Here is a 15,154-nt window from a genome sequence, read left to right on the forward strand (position 1 = left end):
TAGCAAGCATGGGGTGGCATGGATGCAGCATAGAGCGTGAGGTGGTGAGAGCAAGGTTTATGTCTTATGTCTTTACCTTTAGTTTTACACAATGTCTGCATACTCAGCCTGTCCCAGGAACTGACAGCCTCCTAGGTTACCTGGCCCTGCTCCCAGTCTAGTTTGTACCCCGAGACTAAAAATAGGAAACATAGGCAGCTATTTTTAAAAGTTGGGTTTGCGGAGCTAGGATTTCTCCCACTTCTTCTCATCCAATCGAGGAATGGGAATCTTGGCTCATGTGTTCACAGCCCAAAAACTAGGCCGGACAGGTGGTTAGAATGCAGAGGAAGTTTGGATTTCCTCTGAAGAAAAGCTAAGGCCTCAGTTTTCACTCCCTGTCAGTTTGATTCCTGGATTTGCAAACCTGGCCCAGGCGCTAATGCTTGGGAATTTCAGATTTTCAGTCCGGGGTAGGGAGGTAAATGGGTGCAGCTGACCCCAGAATGTGTATGGGGGGCTTCTGAGCCATAAGCCTGCTACTGTGCTCTGACTCTGCATTGAAGCTTTGAGAAAATAAAAGTAAAAATAGCCTTCACCAATCACATCCCATCAATCCGGCACGGTGGCACAGTGGTTAGCACTGTTGCCTCACAGTGCCAGAGACCCGGGTTCAATTCCCGCCTCAGGCGACTGACTGTGTGGAGTTTGCACATTCTCCCCGTGTCTGCGTGGGTTTCCTTGGGTGCTCCGGTTTCCTCCCACAGTCCAAAGATGTGCAGGTCAGGTGAATTGGCATGCTAAATTGCCCATAGTGTTAGGTAAGGGGTATATGTAGGGGTATGGGTGGGTTGCGCTTCGGCGGGTCGGTGTGGACTTGTTGGGCCGAAGGGCCTGTTTCCACGCTGTAATTAATCTAATCTAATCCACCTCTCAGGCCCTGTGCCCACTCCATACTAATACATACCAATGTACCACCATTCCCCACATGGCATCTCACCACCAGAAAGCCAATCTCTGATCTTCTGCTTTGCCCAATTCCAAGGGCCCTCCTCGCGCTAACTTAGTGCCAACTAATGTTAATACACACTTCACCCTTCAACTTTACACCAATCAGGTGATAGGTTCAAAACTGAGATGAGGAGGAACTCCTTCTCTCAGATGGTTGTGAATCCGTGGAACTCATTACCTCACAGTGCAGTGGAGGCAGAATCCAGCAATAGACTCAAAGAAGAAATAAAATATGTTTCTGATGAAACATTAGATGATGGACTTTGGGGAATAGGCAAGAAAGTGGAGTTGACACCAATATATAATCAGCCATGATCCAGTTAAGTGGCAGAGAGAGCTTGAAGGGCTGAATTGCCTGCTCCCACTCCTAATTCATAATTCTTAACCATGCTAACTCACCAGTATCCAGCATAGGTCTACCTTAAAATTCATGCTGAAATCAAATAAAGTTTTAAATGCAGGCTGATGAATTCATTGTTTAATCAATGATTGTTTTTTTTTCAAAAAGGCTATTTACTGCAGTCAATTCTTTATAAAATCAAACAATGAAATAAATGGTCCATTTCAAAAAGTTTATAAGCAGTTGGAGCTGTCAGTCAAACTATAAACTGACATGCACCACACTGTTCTAATGAAGGGTTGTGAAATTAACCATGCAATACTAATCGTATAATGATAGACATCAGGCTTACGTCAATAAACAGTGTATTATAATAATAAGCGTTGACTTTTTTTTAAAAACGCAGCTTTTTTTCAAATATTTAAATAGCAGACTTTAACATGCCACAAGATTAGATTAGATTAGATTACTTACAGTGTGGAAACAGGCCCTTCGGCCCAACAAGTCCACACCGACCCGCCGAAGCGCAACCCACCCATACACATACCCCTTACCTTACACTACGGGCAATTTAGCATGGCCAATTCACCTGACCCTCACATCTTTGGACTGTGGGAGGAAACCGGAGCACCCGGAGGAAACCCACGCAGACACGGGGAGAATGTGCAAACTCCACACAGTCAGTCGCCTGAGGTGGGAATTGAACCCAGGTCCCTGGCGCTGTGAGGCAGCAGTGCTAACCACTGTGCCACCGTGCCGCCCTAACCCAACACCTTGACAGTTCCCTACCACAACTCTCTTTAATAACTGTATTGATAGTTCTTTTGATACTATCTTGACAATTGGAATGCCAGTACACTTGACAGTTATCTTGATGGTTGAATGGATTTTAACAATCTTAAAGGGCACCTTCCCTCACACAAATGGCACTTAAATACACATAATAATGGATTTAAGAACAGCTCCCTCCCCACTGTTATTAGACTTTTGAATGGACCTCTGAAATTTTAAATTTAATGTTGATCTCGTTCTGTGTGCCCCTTCTCCACAGCCGTAACATTATATTCCTCGTTCTGTTCTATTACCCTCATGCATTTTGTATGGTATGGTCTGCCTGTACTGCATGCTAAACAAAACGTTTCATTGTACGGAGGCACACGTGACAATAATAAATTAAATCAAAAAACTTGATCTTCACTGAAAATGCTGATTCAGAATGATGTCTTGCCTTTCGAAACAGCACCTTGCCTCCCCAAGGCTCCAGTGAAATTTTTCTTCCAACAGCAATGATCTTCAATATCAACCTCCATGATGGTAACTTTTGGAAATAGACTATGTATTTATTACAGACTGGCAAAGGCACTGAGTAGTTAATGTTTTTGAATTTAATAGCATAAGCTACTTTGCTTTATTTTTTTGGTTGTGGTTTGTGAAGCTGTGGGATTTCTGAGCTGCAGAATTAATGCAAATTTATTTCTGCTCAGCTGAAAAAATGTTTTGCTGATTCGTGTTGCTGTTTGTCACAGCAAGAAACAGTAAAATGGAAATGGCAGTGACAGAATGCTCAACGCAGCCAATTTGGTTCATTAATAACTAATCACCACACAGGATGGTACTGAGCCATTCAGGTCAGAAAGACCCTTTGTCTAGTCTGGAGTTGACTGTTTTTGGTCTTAGAATCTTGGGAACATTGAAATTATGAACAGTAAGTGAGGAAAGCTACATTGTGACCCTAAAAACAAATTGTCACATTTCATTGCACTCATAGACAGAATTAAACTTCCTTTATATGAACTTTTCTGGAAATTGTTTCTCACTTAGAGTTGCAGAGTCAGAGAGATATATAGCACGGAAACAGACCCTTCGGTCCAACTCATCCATGCTGACCACATATCTTAAACTAATCTAGTCTCATTTGCCAGCACTTGGCCCATATCCCTCAAAATCTTTCCTTTTCATCTTTCCCATCCAGATGCCTTTTAAATGCTGTACTTATACCAACCTCCACCACTTCCTCTGGCAGCTTAGTCCATACACACACTACCCTCTGCATGAAAAAGTTGCCCCTTAGGTCCATTTTACATCTTTCCTCTCTCCTTCTAAACCTATGCTGTCTAGTTCTGGACTCTCCCATCCCAGGGAAAAGACTTTATCTATTTATCCTATTCATGCCCCTCATGATTTTATAAACCTCTATGAGGTCATCCTTCAGCCTCCGATGGTCCAGAGAAAACAGCCCCAGCCTATTCAGCCTCCCGCTATAGCTCAAATCCTCCAACCCTGGCAACATTTTTGTAAATCTTTTCTGAACCCTTTCAAGTTTCACAACATCTTTCGATAGGAAATGGCCTAACCAATGTCTTGTGCAGCCACAACATGACTTCCCAATTCCTATATTTAATGCTTTGACCAATAAAGGAAAGCATACCAAATGCCTTCTTCACTATCCTATCTACCTACGACTCTACTTTCAAGGAACAATGAACCTGCACTCCAAGGTCAGTTTGTTCAGCAACACTCATCAGGACCTTAGCACTAAGTGTATAAGTCCTGCTAAGATTTGCTTTTCTAAAATGCAGCACCTCATATTTATCTAAATTAAACACTGTCTGCAATTCCTTAGTCCATTGGTCCATCTGATCAAGATCCCATTGTAATCTGAGGTAACCTTCTTCACTTTCCACTGCACTTCCAATTTTGGTGTCATCTGCAACTTACTAACCAAATCTTCAATGTTCACATGCAAATCATTTATATAAATGGTGAAAGGTAGTGGAACCACCACCGAACCTTGTGGCACACCATTGGTCACAGGCCTCCAGTCTGAAAAGCAACCCTCCACCACCACTCTCTGTCTTCTACCTTTGAGCCAGTTCTGTATCCAAGTTCTCCCTGTATTCCATGAGATCTAACTTTGCTAACCAGTCTCCCATGAGGAACCTGAAGGCTCATTTACAGTCCATTTTGTTTGGGGATTTGCCCTAAACTGACAGGGAAAGCTACTAAGTAGTCTTCTTCATGAGGATTGACTGTTTTTTATTATTTGTTAGAGGAGGAATACCGCAGGCCATCCAGGAGACCAAACATAAAGGGAAGAAACACCAAAAATTTAGATTGTGTACAGTTACCTAATTACCAGGAAGTATTGTCCCAAAAGACCATTTCCAATGTACTCATGAGGAGCTGATATGTCTTGTGAGGGTGTCTACAGCAGAGTTGATGTTCACTCCAGCATGATCTGTTGCTTCAGGGTGATCGACTTTGGAGAGAACCCTGCAGTGATTTGGCCAAGAAGGACAGCATTCAGAAGGTTTTGTAATGATTTTGTACTTAGCTAAGTTGGCTGAATGGCTGGGTTTGGAATACAGAGTAATATTAACAGTGTGGGTTCAAGTCCTGCACTGACTGAGGTCCCTCCTTCCTGACCTACCCCCTTGCCTGAGAGCAGTGATCATCAGGTTAAACCATAACAACTTTGGTTTTTACTTTACATGGTCACCATTATGTAACTTTATCCAGTTGGCAAAGATGAAAATTTTACCCTATTAAATTTTCACATAGTGATCAGAAGTCCTCACCTTAATTATTCAATTTTCCACCTAATGACGACAGTAATCACTTTTAGATAAGATCTTACATTGTCCTGTTGGTAGAGATTATAATATCTCCATAATGATGTATATCATTTCCAACCTTGATTACCCTGTCCCTCTTAATGGATGAATAATTCCAACAGCTAACATGGACAAAAAAGTGATAAGAGTTATAAATCTATTGAGATAATATATTGTTCCCTTCAACTTGCTAATGTTCATAAAGCAAGAATAATTCATCCCATTCACGCAAATATTTCTGTCCTGGCCTGCTGCACAGTTCCACTGAAGCACAAAGCAAGCTTCAGGAACACCACAAAGGCACTGTACAGTGAGAGGGCTCAAGATTAAATTCAATAACTTTAGAAACTGACTGTATTATGTTTGTTTGCCATTTTTCTTACATCTCTCCCCCCTCATTCCCCTGTGGTTTTCATGCCTTGTTTACTTTGCACTGAATAGAGGGGACTAATTTGCTCCCTTTCACACCTTAATTTTACATCTTTTATTTCCTCCGCTACTATCAATCTCTTTGTCTTTTGCACTGGGTCTCCACAACAGCCAATCCTCTTGCTCCTCTGCCTGTGTCAAAAAGAATAAGAAATAACCTATTTTCCAACACCTGTCAGTTCTGAAGAAGTCATACTGGACTTGAACTGTTAACACTGTTTCTCTCTGCACGGATACTGCCAGCCCTGCTGAGTTTCTCCAGCATTCTCTGTGTTTGTTTCAGATTTCCAGCATCTGCAGTGTTTTGCTTTCATTACCACAAAGTTTGCAAGGATGGTGGACCCCTCTTATGGACATCAATGCTCATTTGTGCCACAGCTTGATCATAATTTTGTGTTTCTCAGACTTTGTCAGATAGAATTGGATTTAGCCTGCTTAAAGTTGTCTCATCACCCTTGTAATTTTGTTTATGAGATTTAATGAACTTGGCATAATATTGCATGAAGCTGGTGTCAGCTGGAAACCTTAAGAATGGAATTAACTGACTGAGAGATACAGACATCTGATGATGGGCCAACTTTAGTGGGGGAGATTGACTATACTGACAAGGCACACAAGGCTATGGGCCAAGTGCTAGAAAATGGGATTAACAGAATTAAGTGGTAGTTTTTGACTGGCACAGACTCAATGGACTGAAAAACCTTTCTCTGCACTGTAGACCTCTACGACTGTATGACAAGAAAATGTACAATGAGATGGTCACCCTCCATCTACCAAACCAACTCTAAATTACAGCATCCCACAGGTCACATCTTTCCATTGTGAAGGTGAACACGGTCCATTCAACACATCACACACTGGGGAGAATCTTTCTTGGTCTTGAGGTGCAGGGCCAACAGTGAGAAATTTGGGGGAAGGTGAGAATGAAAGGTGGCTCAATGGTTAGCACTGCTACCTCACAGCTCCAGGGAGCCAGGTTTAATTCCAGCCTTGGGTGACTGTCTGCATGGACTTTACACATTCTCCCCGTGTCTGTGTGGGTTTCCTCACACTATCCAAAGATGCGCAGGTTAGGTAAATTGGCCATGCTAATTTGCCCATAGTATTCAGAGATGTGTAGGTTAGGTGGATGGATTACTCTTTAGAGGGTCAATGTGGACTTGTTGGGCCAAATGGCTTGTGTTCACACTGTAGGGTTTCTATAAAATGATATTTTCTCCATCAAAAAAAATGTCCAATTTTCCATTTATGATTTCAACAATTAAATATTGCCAGCAAACAACAAGGGCCCTCATTCCACACATTTGCACTTATGACTGATAAATTTTGCCTCAATTTCAAGGGGCTGAATGGCCATTCCTGTTCCTTGAGCTTGTTCAAAACACACTCCTGAGGAAAATCACACAACGTCATAGTAATGTTCATCAAAGCTGTTGAGAGCTTGGCAAAAAACTCATGCTGATACTCACCCACACACTCCCACACGACCCATCCGGCGACCTTGCAAATTATTCAGCATATGGGAAGTGTTTAGTGTCTTATTGTCTCTACAGCACAGATGTATATTGCTTACATTGACCTCCAATACAATGTCATGTTGATCTTCATTTCATTAAAGATAATTGCATCACATGTTGTACATAATTGCACATTCCTTTATCGAGACAGTTCAAGAAATCAAAATGATGCTGAAATTGAGCTCAATATTTCAAGAAAGACAGTTATGTGCAGATTATACAATATGCGAGATCACAGAACAGGTTGAAGACCAAGAACTGAGACTTGCAAATTTCTCATTTAATGCAAAAAAAACTTAGTACTTTAAGAATAAGATTACATATGCAAAAATGTAAAATGTCTTTGGAACTGAATATGGACAATGTGAATGGGCAAAAGGCTTGGAAGTGGTTATTAGGAAGGGAAAATATTTATTTGCAATAATGGAAAAAGTCTATTGGGTTTGATAACATCCAATTTGCATTGCAAATTTGCTACAATACAGATTGTATTGAGTCAAATCCTACAAAATGTGTTATATGCAGTTTCTTTGCCAATGTGCTGTGCCTTACTAAACCAAGATCTGCAAGGTACAGGGTTTGGAATGAGTGACTTGCAGATGCTCAGTTTAGTCTTCCAACAATTTATCAAATAGGAGTTAGAAACACACATCAGAAAGTTGACAAAAAGCCCTGGAAGATAGTGAGTACAATGTATGCTTCAGAATTTTACGTTCGGGGTAATTCACTTAATATTTCCTGCAGGGTAAGCTGCTGCCAAGTATTGCTCATTTCTATTCAAAGTTGTTTCAACTTCTGTGCAAGGCTCAGCGTTTATCCTAATCTTCAGTTCTGAAGAAGATTCATAGCAGACTCTTAATGTTAACTCTATTCCTCTCCACAGATGCTAGCAGATTTGTTGAGTTTCTCCAGCATTGTCTGTGTTTGTTGCAGATTTCCAGCATCTGTATTACTTTGCTTTTATCATTTAGTAGATCCTAATTGACGTGTTTCAAATTAGGGAGGGCTTTAATAGTGTAGATGTCACAACATATTGCTACTTGTGGGGATTTGCAAATTCAGTGGTCATGAATATAAGTTTGTCACTAATAAATGCAATAGGGAATTCAGGAGAAACTGCTTTACTCAGTGTTGAGACTATTAAACTTGCCACCATATAGTCATAGAGTTGTACTGCACAGAAACAGACCCTTCAGTCCAACTGGCCCATGTCAACCAGGTATTCTAAATTTACCTTATCCAATTTGCCAGAATTTAGCCCATATCCCTCTTAACCCTTCCTATTCATGTGCCCATTCACATACCTTTGAAATATATTTGTACCAGCTCCAGCACCTTCTCTGGCCATCTCCTGTACCAAATGGAGTAACTGAAACAAATATTATGGGTGGAATCTGATAGGGGCCTGAGTTACATGGGCCATGGCAGGATCTGCAACAGAGTTGGACAAGGTGTCCAGTGGGGTCCATTTCGATGTTGGGAGCCACTTGCTGTGTCTTTTTCTTTTACTCAGCAGTGATGAGTTGCCAATTCAGGGGATTATTGCTCATTAAACACCTTGTTAAAAACACAACACACCTCATTAACATTTAGCTTCCTAACTTACCAAAAGCTTGACCTGGAAGGCAGAGTGGGCACCTGGGGAACTCAACTTGCAGCTGGCTGTGAGGTGTCTCCATGGCAGCACCAACCTGATCATGATCCATAAACACCACTCACATGCATCATTCATCCATGGACATTCGCATCTGACAGTGCCACTGCATCACGATCTTCATGGTGCCTCTCCAATGCACTTGCAGATTGCTTTCCACCAGCAACTAGGGTTGAAAGGCTGCAACAGGGATAGACTGGACAAGGTTATATCTCAGGGCTGCTCACTTGCTCTCTTCACACTCATTCACTGGGCGTCCACCAGCTTGCTCGCAGCATCCATACATTGCCTTGTTAACACATTGATGCTGCAGCCAGAGGCAAAGAGTATAGTACTGCCATATTATGTAGACACCACAGGAAAGCTGCTTGTCAACAGGGATCTGCCTGGTGTGATAAGGGTGGACATCTTGATGTATGGCACACCACGGTTTTTATCTAATACCTACATCCGCCAATGTGGCAAACGCATCATCTGTGTACCCAATTAGCTATGTTGGAAAGTGAGTGGGGTCTGATCCTCAGTCCAGTCAAAGGGAGGATGGGAGGTGGCAGGCTCCATTGTTAGTCAAGGTTCCTGGTATCATCAGTCATGAGCTCAGTCCATGCAAAGCCCCAGGAGTTTGGCCATGGTCAGTCATCAACTTGGGCCAGTTACAGTCAGGGGACCTATCCAGCGTCAGATTGAGGAGTGGGCAGCAGTCTGTCCTGTAGGGCCAGCAGCAGCAGTCAGGGGAATCATGCCTTGTTAGTCAGAGAGCTGTAAAGACAGCGGCTAGGGCCTAGTCAGTCATGTCCAGGGGCTGATCTTCTAAGTTGGTCAGAGGTCTGTGGCAAATGCAGTTCTGGATGTCTGTCTGTTGAATATTAGGGAGGGTGCAAGGTGGGGGCCTTTTGGGGCAGCATCGAGGTCATCCCAAACAGGGTTGAAGTGTTCGAGGGGGTGCGCAGCAGAGGCATTTGCAGAGATGGAGACAAGGATGGCTGTGGGGATTACGCAAGGTGCATTGGATGTGACAGAACAGCATCATGGGGGGGGGGGGTTGGCTGTGACAGAGGAAACTTAGTGGCAGTGACCACCACCCTAGTCTCCACTGTGGGAGCATAAAGGAGCAGGGTGGCAACATTAAGGCGTAATGTCAGGGTTCAAGGGTATGGTGTACACTTGGATGCAAAGTTCAATATAGTGGAATAGAACTTTGGAGGGATGGGTGGAAATGGGCTGTCAGCATGGAAAGGGGTCATTGATGCTTGGGGTGGCGGGGGTTGGGGGGGACCCGGTGACCAGATTGGACCCAGAACTAACAGTGCTCACTGTGAGCTAGCTTCCCTGCCATCACTCCCCATTCTCTGGAAGCGCATTATCAACACCCAGGGTGGGCTAAGTCACTATTAGTTTGATGGGAAAATGTGTGAGACCTTTGTCTAGGCTGGCCACAACAAAGATTTCGAATTCTTTTTACAATCCAGCCATATCATACTTTGAGTAAGATGACATTGGCTGGTTCAAAAGATGGAGAGTAATTACAAGATCTTCTTGAATGAAAGAAAGAAGAGTTTTATTGCTTAATCCTGAGAAAAATAATAAGATATGCCAACAAATACACACACAAACACAACGATAAAGTTTATGCAGTTAAAAAAATATCCTGAGAATCGTTAGGCATCAGGTTTAAAATGAGACCCCAGTTATTTAATTGGTGACTTGTATCCTCTGTAATGACCAAATTTGTAGCTATCTTTGAATTCTTGGTAGATTGATGTTTCTCCCATTTGCTTTGTCATCTAGTCTTTTTTAGAGTCTGGGAGAAAACAGGGAGACAGCGCTCTCTTGTTCTCCTGTTACAAATCTTTCTTTCCCCCTCTCTGGATCAGTGGTGCTGGAAGAGCACAGCAGTTCAGGCAGCATCCAACGAGCAGCGAAATCGACGTTTCGGGGCAAAAGCCCTTCATCAGGAATAATCATCAGGAAGGGCTTTTGCCCAAAAAGTCGATTTTACTGCTCCTCGGATGCTGCCTGAACTGCTGTGCTGTTCCAGCACCACTGATCCAGAATCTGCTTTCCAGCATCTGCAGACATTGTTTTTAACCTTTCCCACTCTCTGCTCTTCCCAAAAGCAATTGCCTGTTTTCCTATGTCTGACCTTCTGGATGATTTGCAGCAGGTTTCATACAAATATGTGAAACTTCCAGAAAATTATAAATCAAACAAGAGGCACAGGTCTGATTGACTGATTTTGATCTTTTTGACAACATGCAATTTTCTCTAGACATTGAGTCTTGGTTGTCGATGTTCCCGTGAAGCTTGGCTCAACCCGATTGGGTATTCTCTCCAACCATCTTAAGTTAGTGTTTTTGTTGAGGAGCATTGGCATTTAGAGCACAGAAGGAGGCCATCCGGCCCATCACATCTGGTACTAGTCAACAAATATCTGACTACACTGATTTCATTTTCCAGCTCTTGTAGCCCTGGAAGCTTTGGCAAGTCACAAGTGGATATCGAAATGCTGCCAAATGTTACAAGAGTTTCTGACTCATCCACTCTATCATGCAATGAGTTCCAAGGAAAAGAATTCTCTGCAACATTCCCTTTTAAGAATAATTTTGATCCGTGAAATACCCTACATATTATCATCAAATGATGGAAGATGAAACTTGATAGCCCACTTTTACCACTGTCATAACAAATAGCAATGAACCAGTAGGTAGGAGTGCAACGTTAGGTAGCTGTTTTGGATTGAAGGAACCATCCCTGGTCTTAACATAGGTCAATATTGGGCACATGGAGCTGGATCCTGGGTTAAATGGTGGAGATCTGGATAGGGAAACCCTAATTCTGCCTGCAGGCTCTACTCCTAATTCTTCAGTTCCCACTAACAAGTTAAAAATCAAACATTTAACATATTTGGCAACTCTATTGGCCCCAACTCCTTTGTCCCGCTCGGCTGGCTTGCTATGGACACAGTTTAAATAGCATTCTGGATTAGTGGTGCTGGATTAGCTAGAGGAGGGACTCCCACCCTCCTCTAGCTTATCTCGCCACGCTTCAGGCTCACTGCCTTTATTCCTGATGAAGGGCTTTTGTCCGAAACGTCGATTTTGCTGCACTTTGGATGCTGCCTGAACTGCTGTGCTCTTCCAGCACCACTGATCCAGAATTTGGTTTCCAGCATCTGCAGTCATTGTCTTTACCACATTTAAATAGCAGCCATGCCCCAGTGAGATAGTCAGGGCTGGATCTCTATAATCAAAGACCAGTTTTTGCAAAATGTCTTTCCTGTCCAGGTCAAAATTGCAGCATGTGAGCAAAGTGTGTGTCCCACAAGCAATTTTAACTACCCACTGTGTGGTGTTTACTGGGCAAGTTGGGAAGAAGCACACTACAAATCATTGCTTTTTTTTTTACCAAAGATAAATTTTGAATCCAAAATGGCTTGGTTCAGTCCTAGCTATGGTAATTTGGAAGAATTTAAATCCAGGCGAAGTCAGGATTCTTTGGATGCAATTTATTTTCATTGACAAAATAGCCCAGCAGTTGGATATGTTTCCATTTCAGCTCTAATGTAATCTTAAACTCATTGCCCATTCAACTGATGCTAACGATTGCTGTCAAATGCTTTGAATGGATGTTGAGGGGCTCCCACCAAATTACTGGCAGCAGGTTGTAGTGAGAAACATAATGAATTGAAGAAGAATCAATAGCTATAATGGAGAGCACGGTGACTGTTACTAATACAATGCCATTTGACTTAATGAAAAATTGATCTTTGGCTCCATTGATAAACAATCTTGTCAACCAAGTTCACTTGAACAATAATGATCGTCAACCAGATTGCTGCATGGAACGTTGACCTATATAGCTCTCTTTCTTCCATTAAGATGTTTTACAAACCTCTTTGACTGTGTTTTTGATCACCTGTGTCCTCATCTGGCTTTGTTACATTTTGTCTGAATTGCTCGTGCCAAGTGCCATGTGACACCTTTTTTTTAGATTTCCCCAAAGCAAGCTACTGTATCCACTGCATTTGTAATTGACTGCCGTATGTGGTAAATTTTATTCACTGTGTTTCGTTTTCAATTGTTAAAACACCTCTTCATTCCAATTGCAGGATCAGCAATCAACGTTTTTCCAGTTTGGTGCTTCCATTCAACAACAAGTTGGAGTGATGCTAAATATCATGGAAGAATATGACTGGCATGAGTTTTCCATTGTAACCAGCACCTTTCCTGGATACCATGAGTTTATCAGTATACTAAAAACAATAGTCGAAAACAGTTTTGTTGGCTGGGAACTACTCAGCACCATCACATTAGATGCTGTTGATGGGGATTCAAAGGCTCAAATCCAGTTGAAGAAAATACAATCGTCAGTCATTCTGCTGTACTGTTCGAAAGACGAAGCCATATTTATACTGGAGGAAGCCCGTTCACTGGGCCTTACAGGCTATGGTTTCATTTGGATTGTGCCCAGTCTGGTAACAGGTAACACAGACATCATACCAGAGGCATTTCCAGCTGGGTTAATTTCCGTATCGTATGATGAGTGGGACTACACCCTGACAGAGAGGGTGACGGATGGCCTTGGGATCATAACAACAGCTGCTTCTGCCATGATGGAACAATATGGATACATTCCGGAAGCAAAAACGAGTTGCTATGGCCAACTGGAGAGGAAAGTTCTTCCATTCCTTTCACTGCACAAGTAAGTTCCTGATGTGCATGCACAATTCTGAGAGCACACATCACGCAGTATCTGACATTTCTATGTTTACTTTTCTACTAATGAAACACTGTTGGGAATGAAAAACAAAGAAAACAACAGATAATATTTGCAGGACATGTAAGACCTCCCTTAGGTCAGAATTAAGCAAATGATTATTGCACATAGTAGAGCTCTGACCACAATCGATGGAACATCAGGACCTGTTTTCTGTCTTATTCTGGGTTTCTAATCAGGTAGACGTGGTTGGGAGAACTACTGACTGAAAGGAATTTGAACATGGCTTCAGGGAAAATTCACAGATTCTTTACCTGAGGTTACTTTAGTGCACTTGTTCACAGTCAAAGTAAAACAGTAAGAAACGTGGGAGGAAGCTATTGTCTCGTTTGAGCACAGAAACTAGGATGTAGAGACAACATACCCAGAAGAAAGAAGAGAGGGAATTGTAAATTTGTATGTATGTATGTATATAAAAATAATCTGCTTAAAACATATTTGCCAAAAGGTTCGGGGGTGGGGGGGAGAAAGAATTGAGAAAAGAAAGATTAAAGACCATTGAATATCCAATGCATTTGACCACATCTAATTAAGTCATCACTGAATGGTACATTACTTGTGGGCTCCACAAAATCTGAAAGTTCACCTGCGGTTAAAAGCAGCAGCTGTTTTACGCTCTGGAAACATTGTGGAGTTTGCTTAAGCGACTAGGCCACTGCCAAGACAGTTATCTTAAGAAGTGTTGACATCGTTTCTACGTTCCTGTGGGTGTTATGATATATTCTAAATTTATTAGTTGACTTTATTTTTAAAGAAGTCTGCAGTTCCGGATGACAATTGTCAACTTGCTTCTGCATCATCTTCCCACTGAGAACGGATGGGAATATAATGGCGCTATGATGTCAGCAAATCTTAAGAGAACTTGATGGATGCTTGTAAAATAAATATGTGCGGTGCTGTGACGTAGGGGCATGAATGTGGAAATAATTGGATGGCCCTTTCAAAGAGGTATCAAAAGCATGCTGGGCCAAATGGCCTACTGACCTGTGTCAATTTATGAATTATGTAAAAGCAAGGTACTGCAGATCATGAAGCATCTCTGGAAAGATAATGAATGAAAACTGGTGAGGGGATTCTAAAGGATCCCTCAAGAGCAGAGAACGTAGCATGCAGGGTGACATCTTTAGATAGGCTGTGAGATTTCAATTGATACTGGGGTTGGCTGCAGGAATAAAGTCAATGGCGTTTTTGCAGCGAGCTGGACTTCATACTGGGCTCTGGTTCTGACTAGTAAAGTATTTGCATCCCATGAACATTCATTCGTGTGAAACTTTTTAAAAATTTATATCCTACCTTGAAGATTAGACCATGCATAAAAGTGAGCTATGCACAGTAATCTCATGGCACCTGGTCCACCCACAATTGTGGTGTGCTATAGTGAGCTACGTGCAGTTGTGTACTAGGTCAGCAGCCTTCAATGTGTAATTCTCCAGCACAAGGGAGTGGAGCAGGAGAATGGACCCTTGCATGGAATCTCAGGGTGGGTCAGTGGTAAGGGGAATTGTGGAGTGGGATTTGAAGGAATGGACATGGTGCAACAGAGGGGCATGGAGGAGTGAAATGGAAAGGGTTTGGCATCCTGGGTGTGGTGGTGGTGGTTTGCGGCCTGTCAGTCAAGATAAATAAATATTGGGACCAAAGGGTGTGTCAATATTGTTCACAAATGTGTTGTAAGATCATAAGATATAGGAGCAAAAATAGACCATCGAGTCTGTCCCATCATTCAATCATGACTGATTCTCAAACCCAATCTCTTGCTCTTCTCCCTGTAATCTTTGATTGCCTTACTAATCAAGAAGCTATGTCTCTGTCTTAAATACAAAGCCTTCTGCAC

General features: G+C 42.2%; 1 protein-coding gene across 1 annotated transcript in view; it reads left to right on the forward strand.

Annotated features, from left to right (window-relative positions):
• Positions 1 to 15,154, forward strand: part of grin2aa (glutamate receptor, ionotropic, N-methyl D-aspartate 2A, a) — a 284,779-nt gene that overhangs the window by 110,369 nt on the left and 159,256 nt on the right. Inside the window, exon 2 of the mRNA XM_060840947.1 lies at positions 12,653 to 13,245. Coding sequence (XP_060696930.1) covers positions 12,653 to 13,245 — 593 coding nt within the window. The remainder of the gene's footprint in view (positions 1 to 12,652; positions 13,246 to 15,154) is intronic.

Source organism: Hemiscyllium ocellatum, chromosome 20 (genome assembly GCF_020745735.1).
Source record: "Hemiscyllium ocellatum isolate sHemOce1 chromosome 20, sHemOce1.pat.X.cur, whole genome shotgun sequence".
Classification (NCBI taxonomy): Eukaryota; Metazoa; Chordata; class Chondrichthyes; order Orectolobiformes; family Hemiscylliidae; genus Hemiscyllium; species Hemiscyllium ocellatum.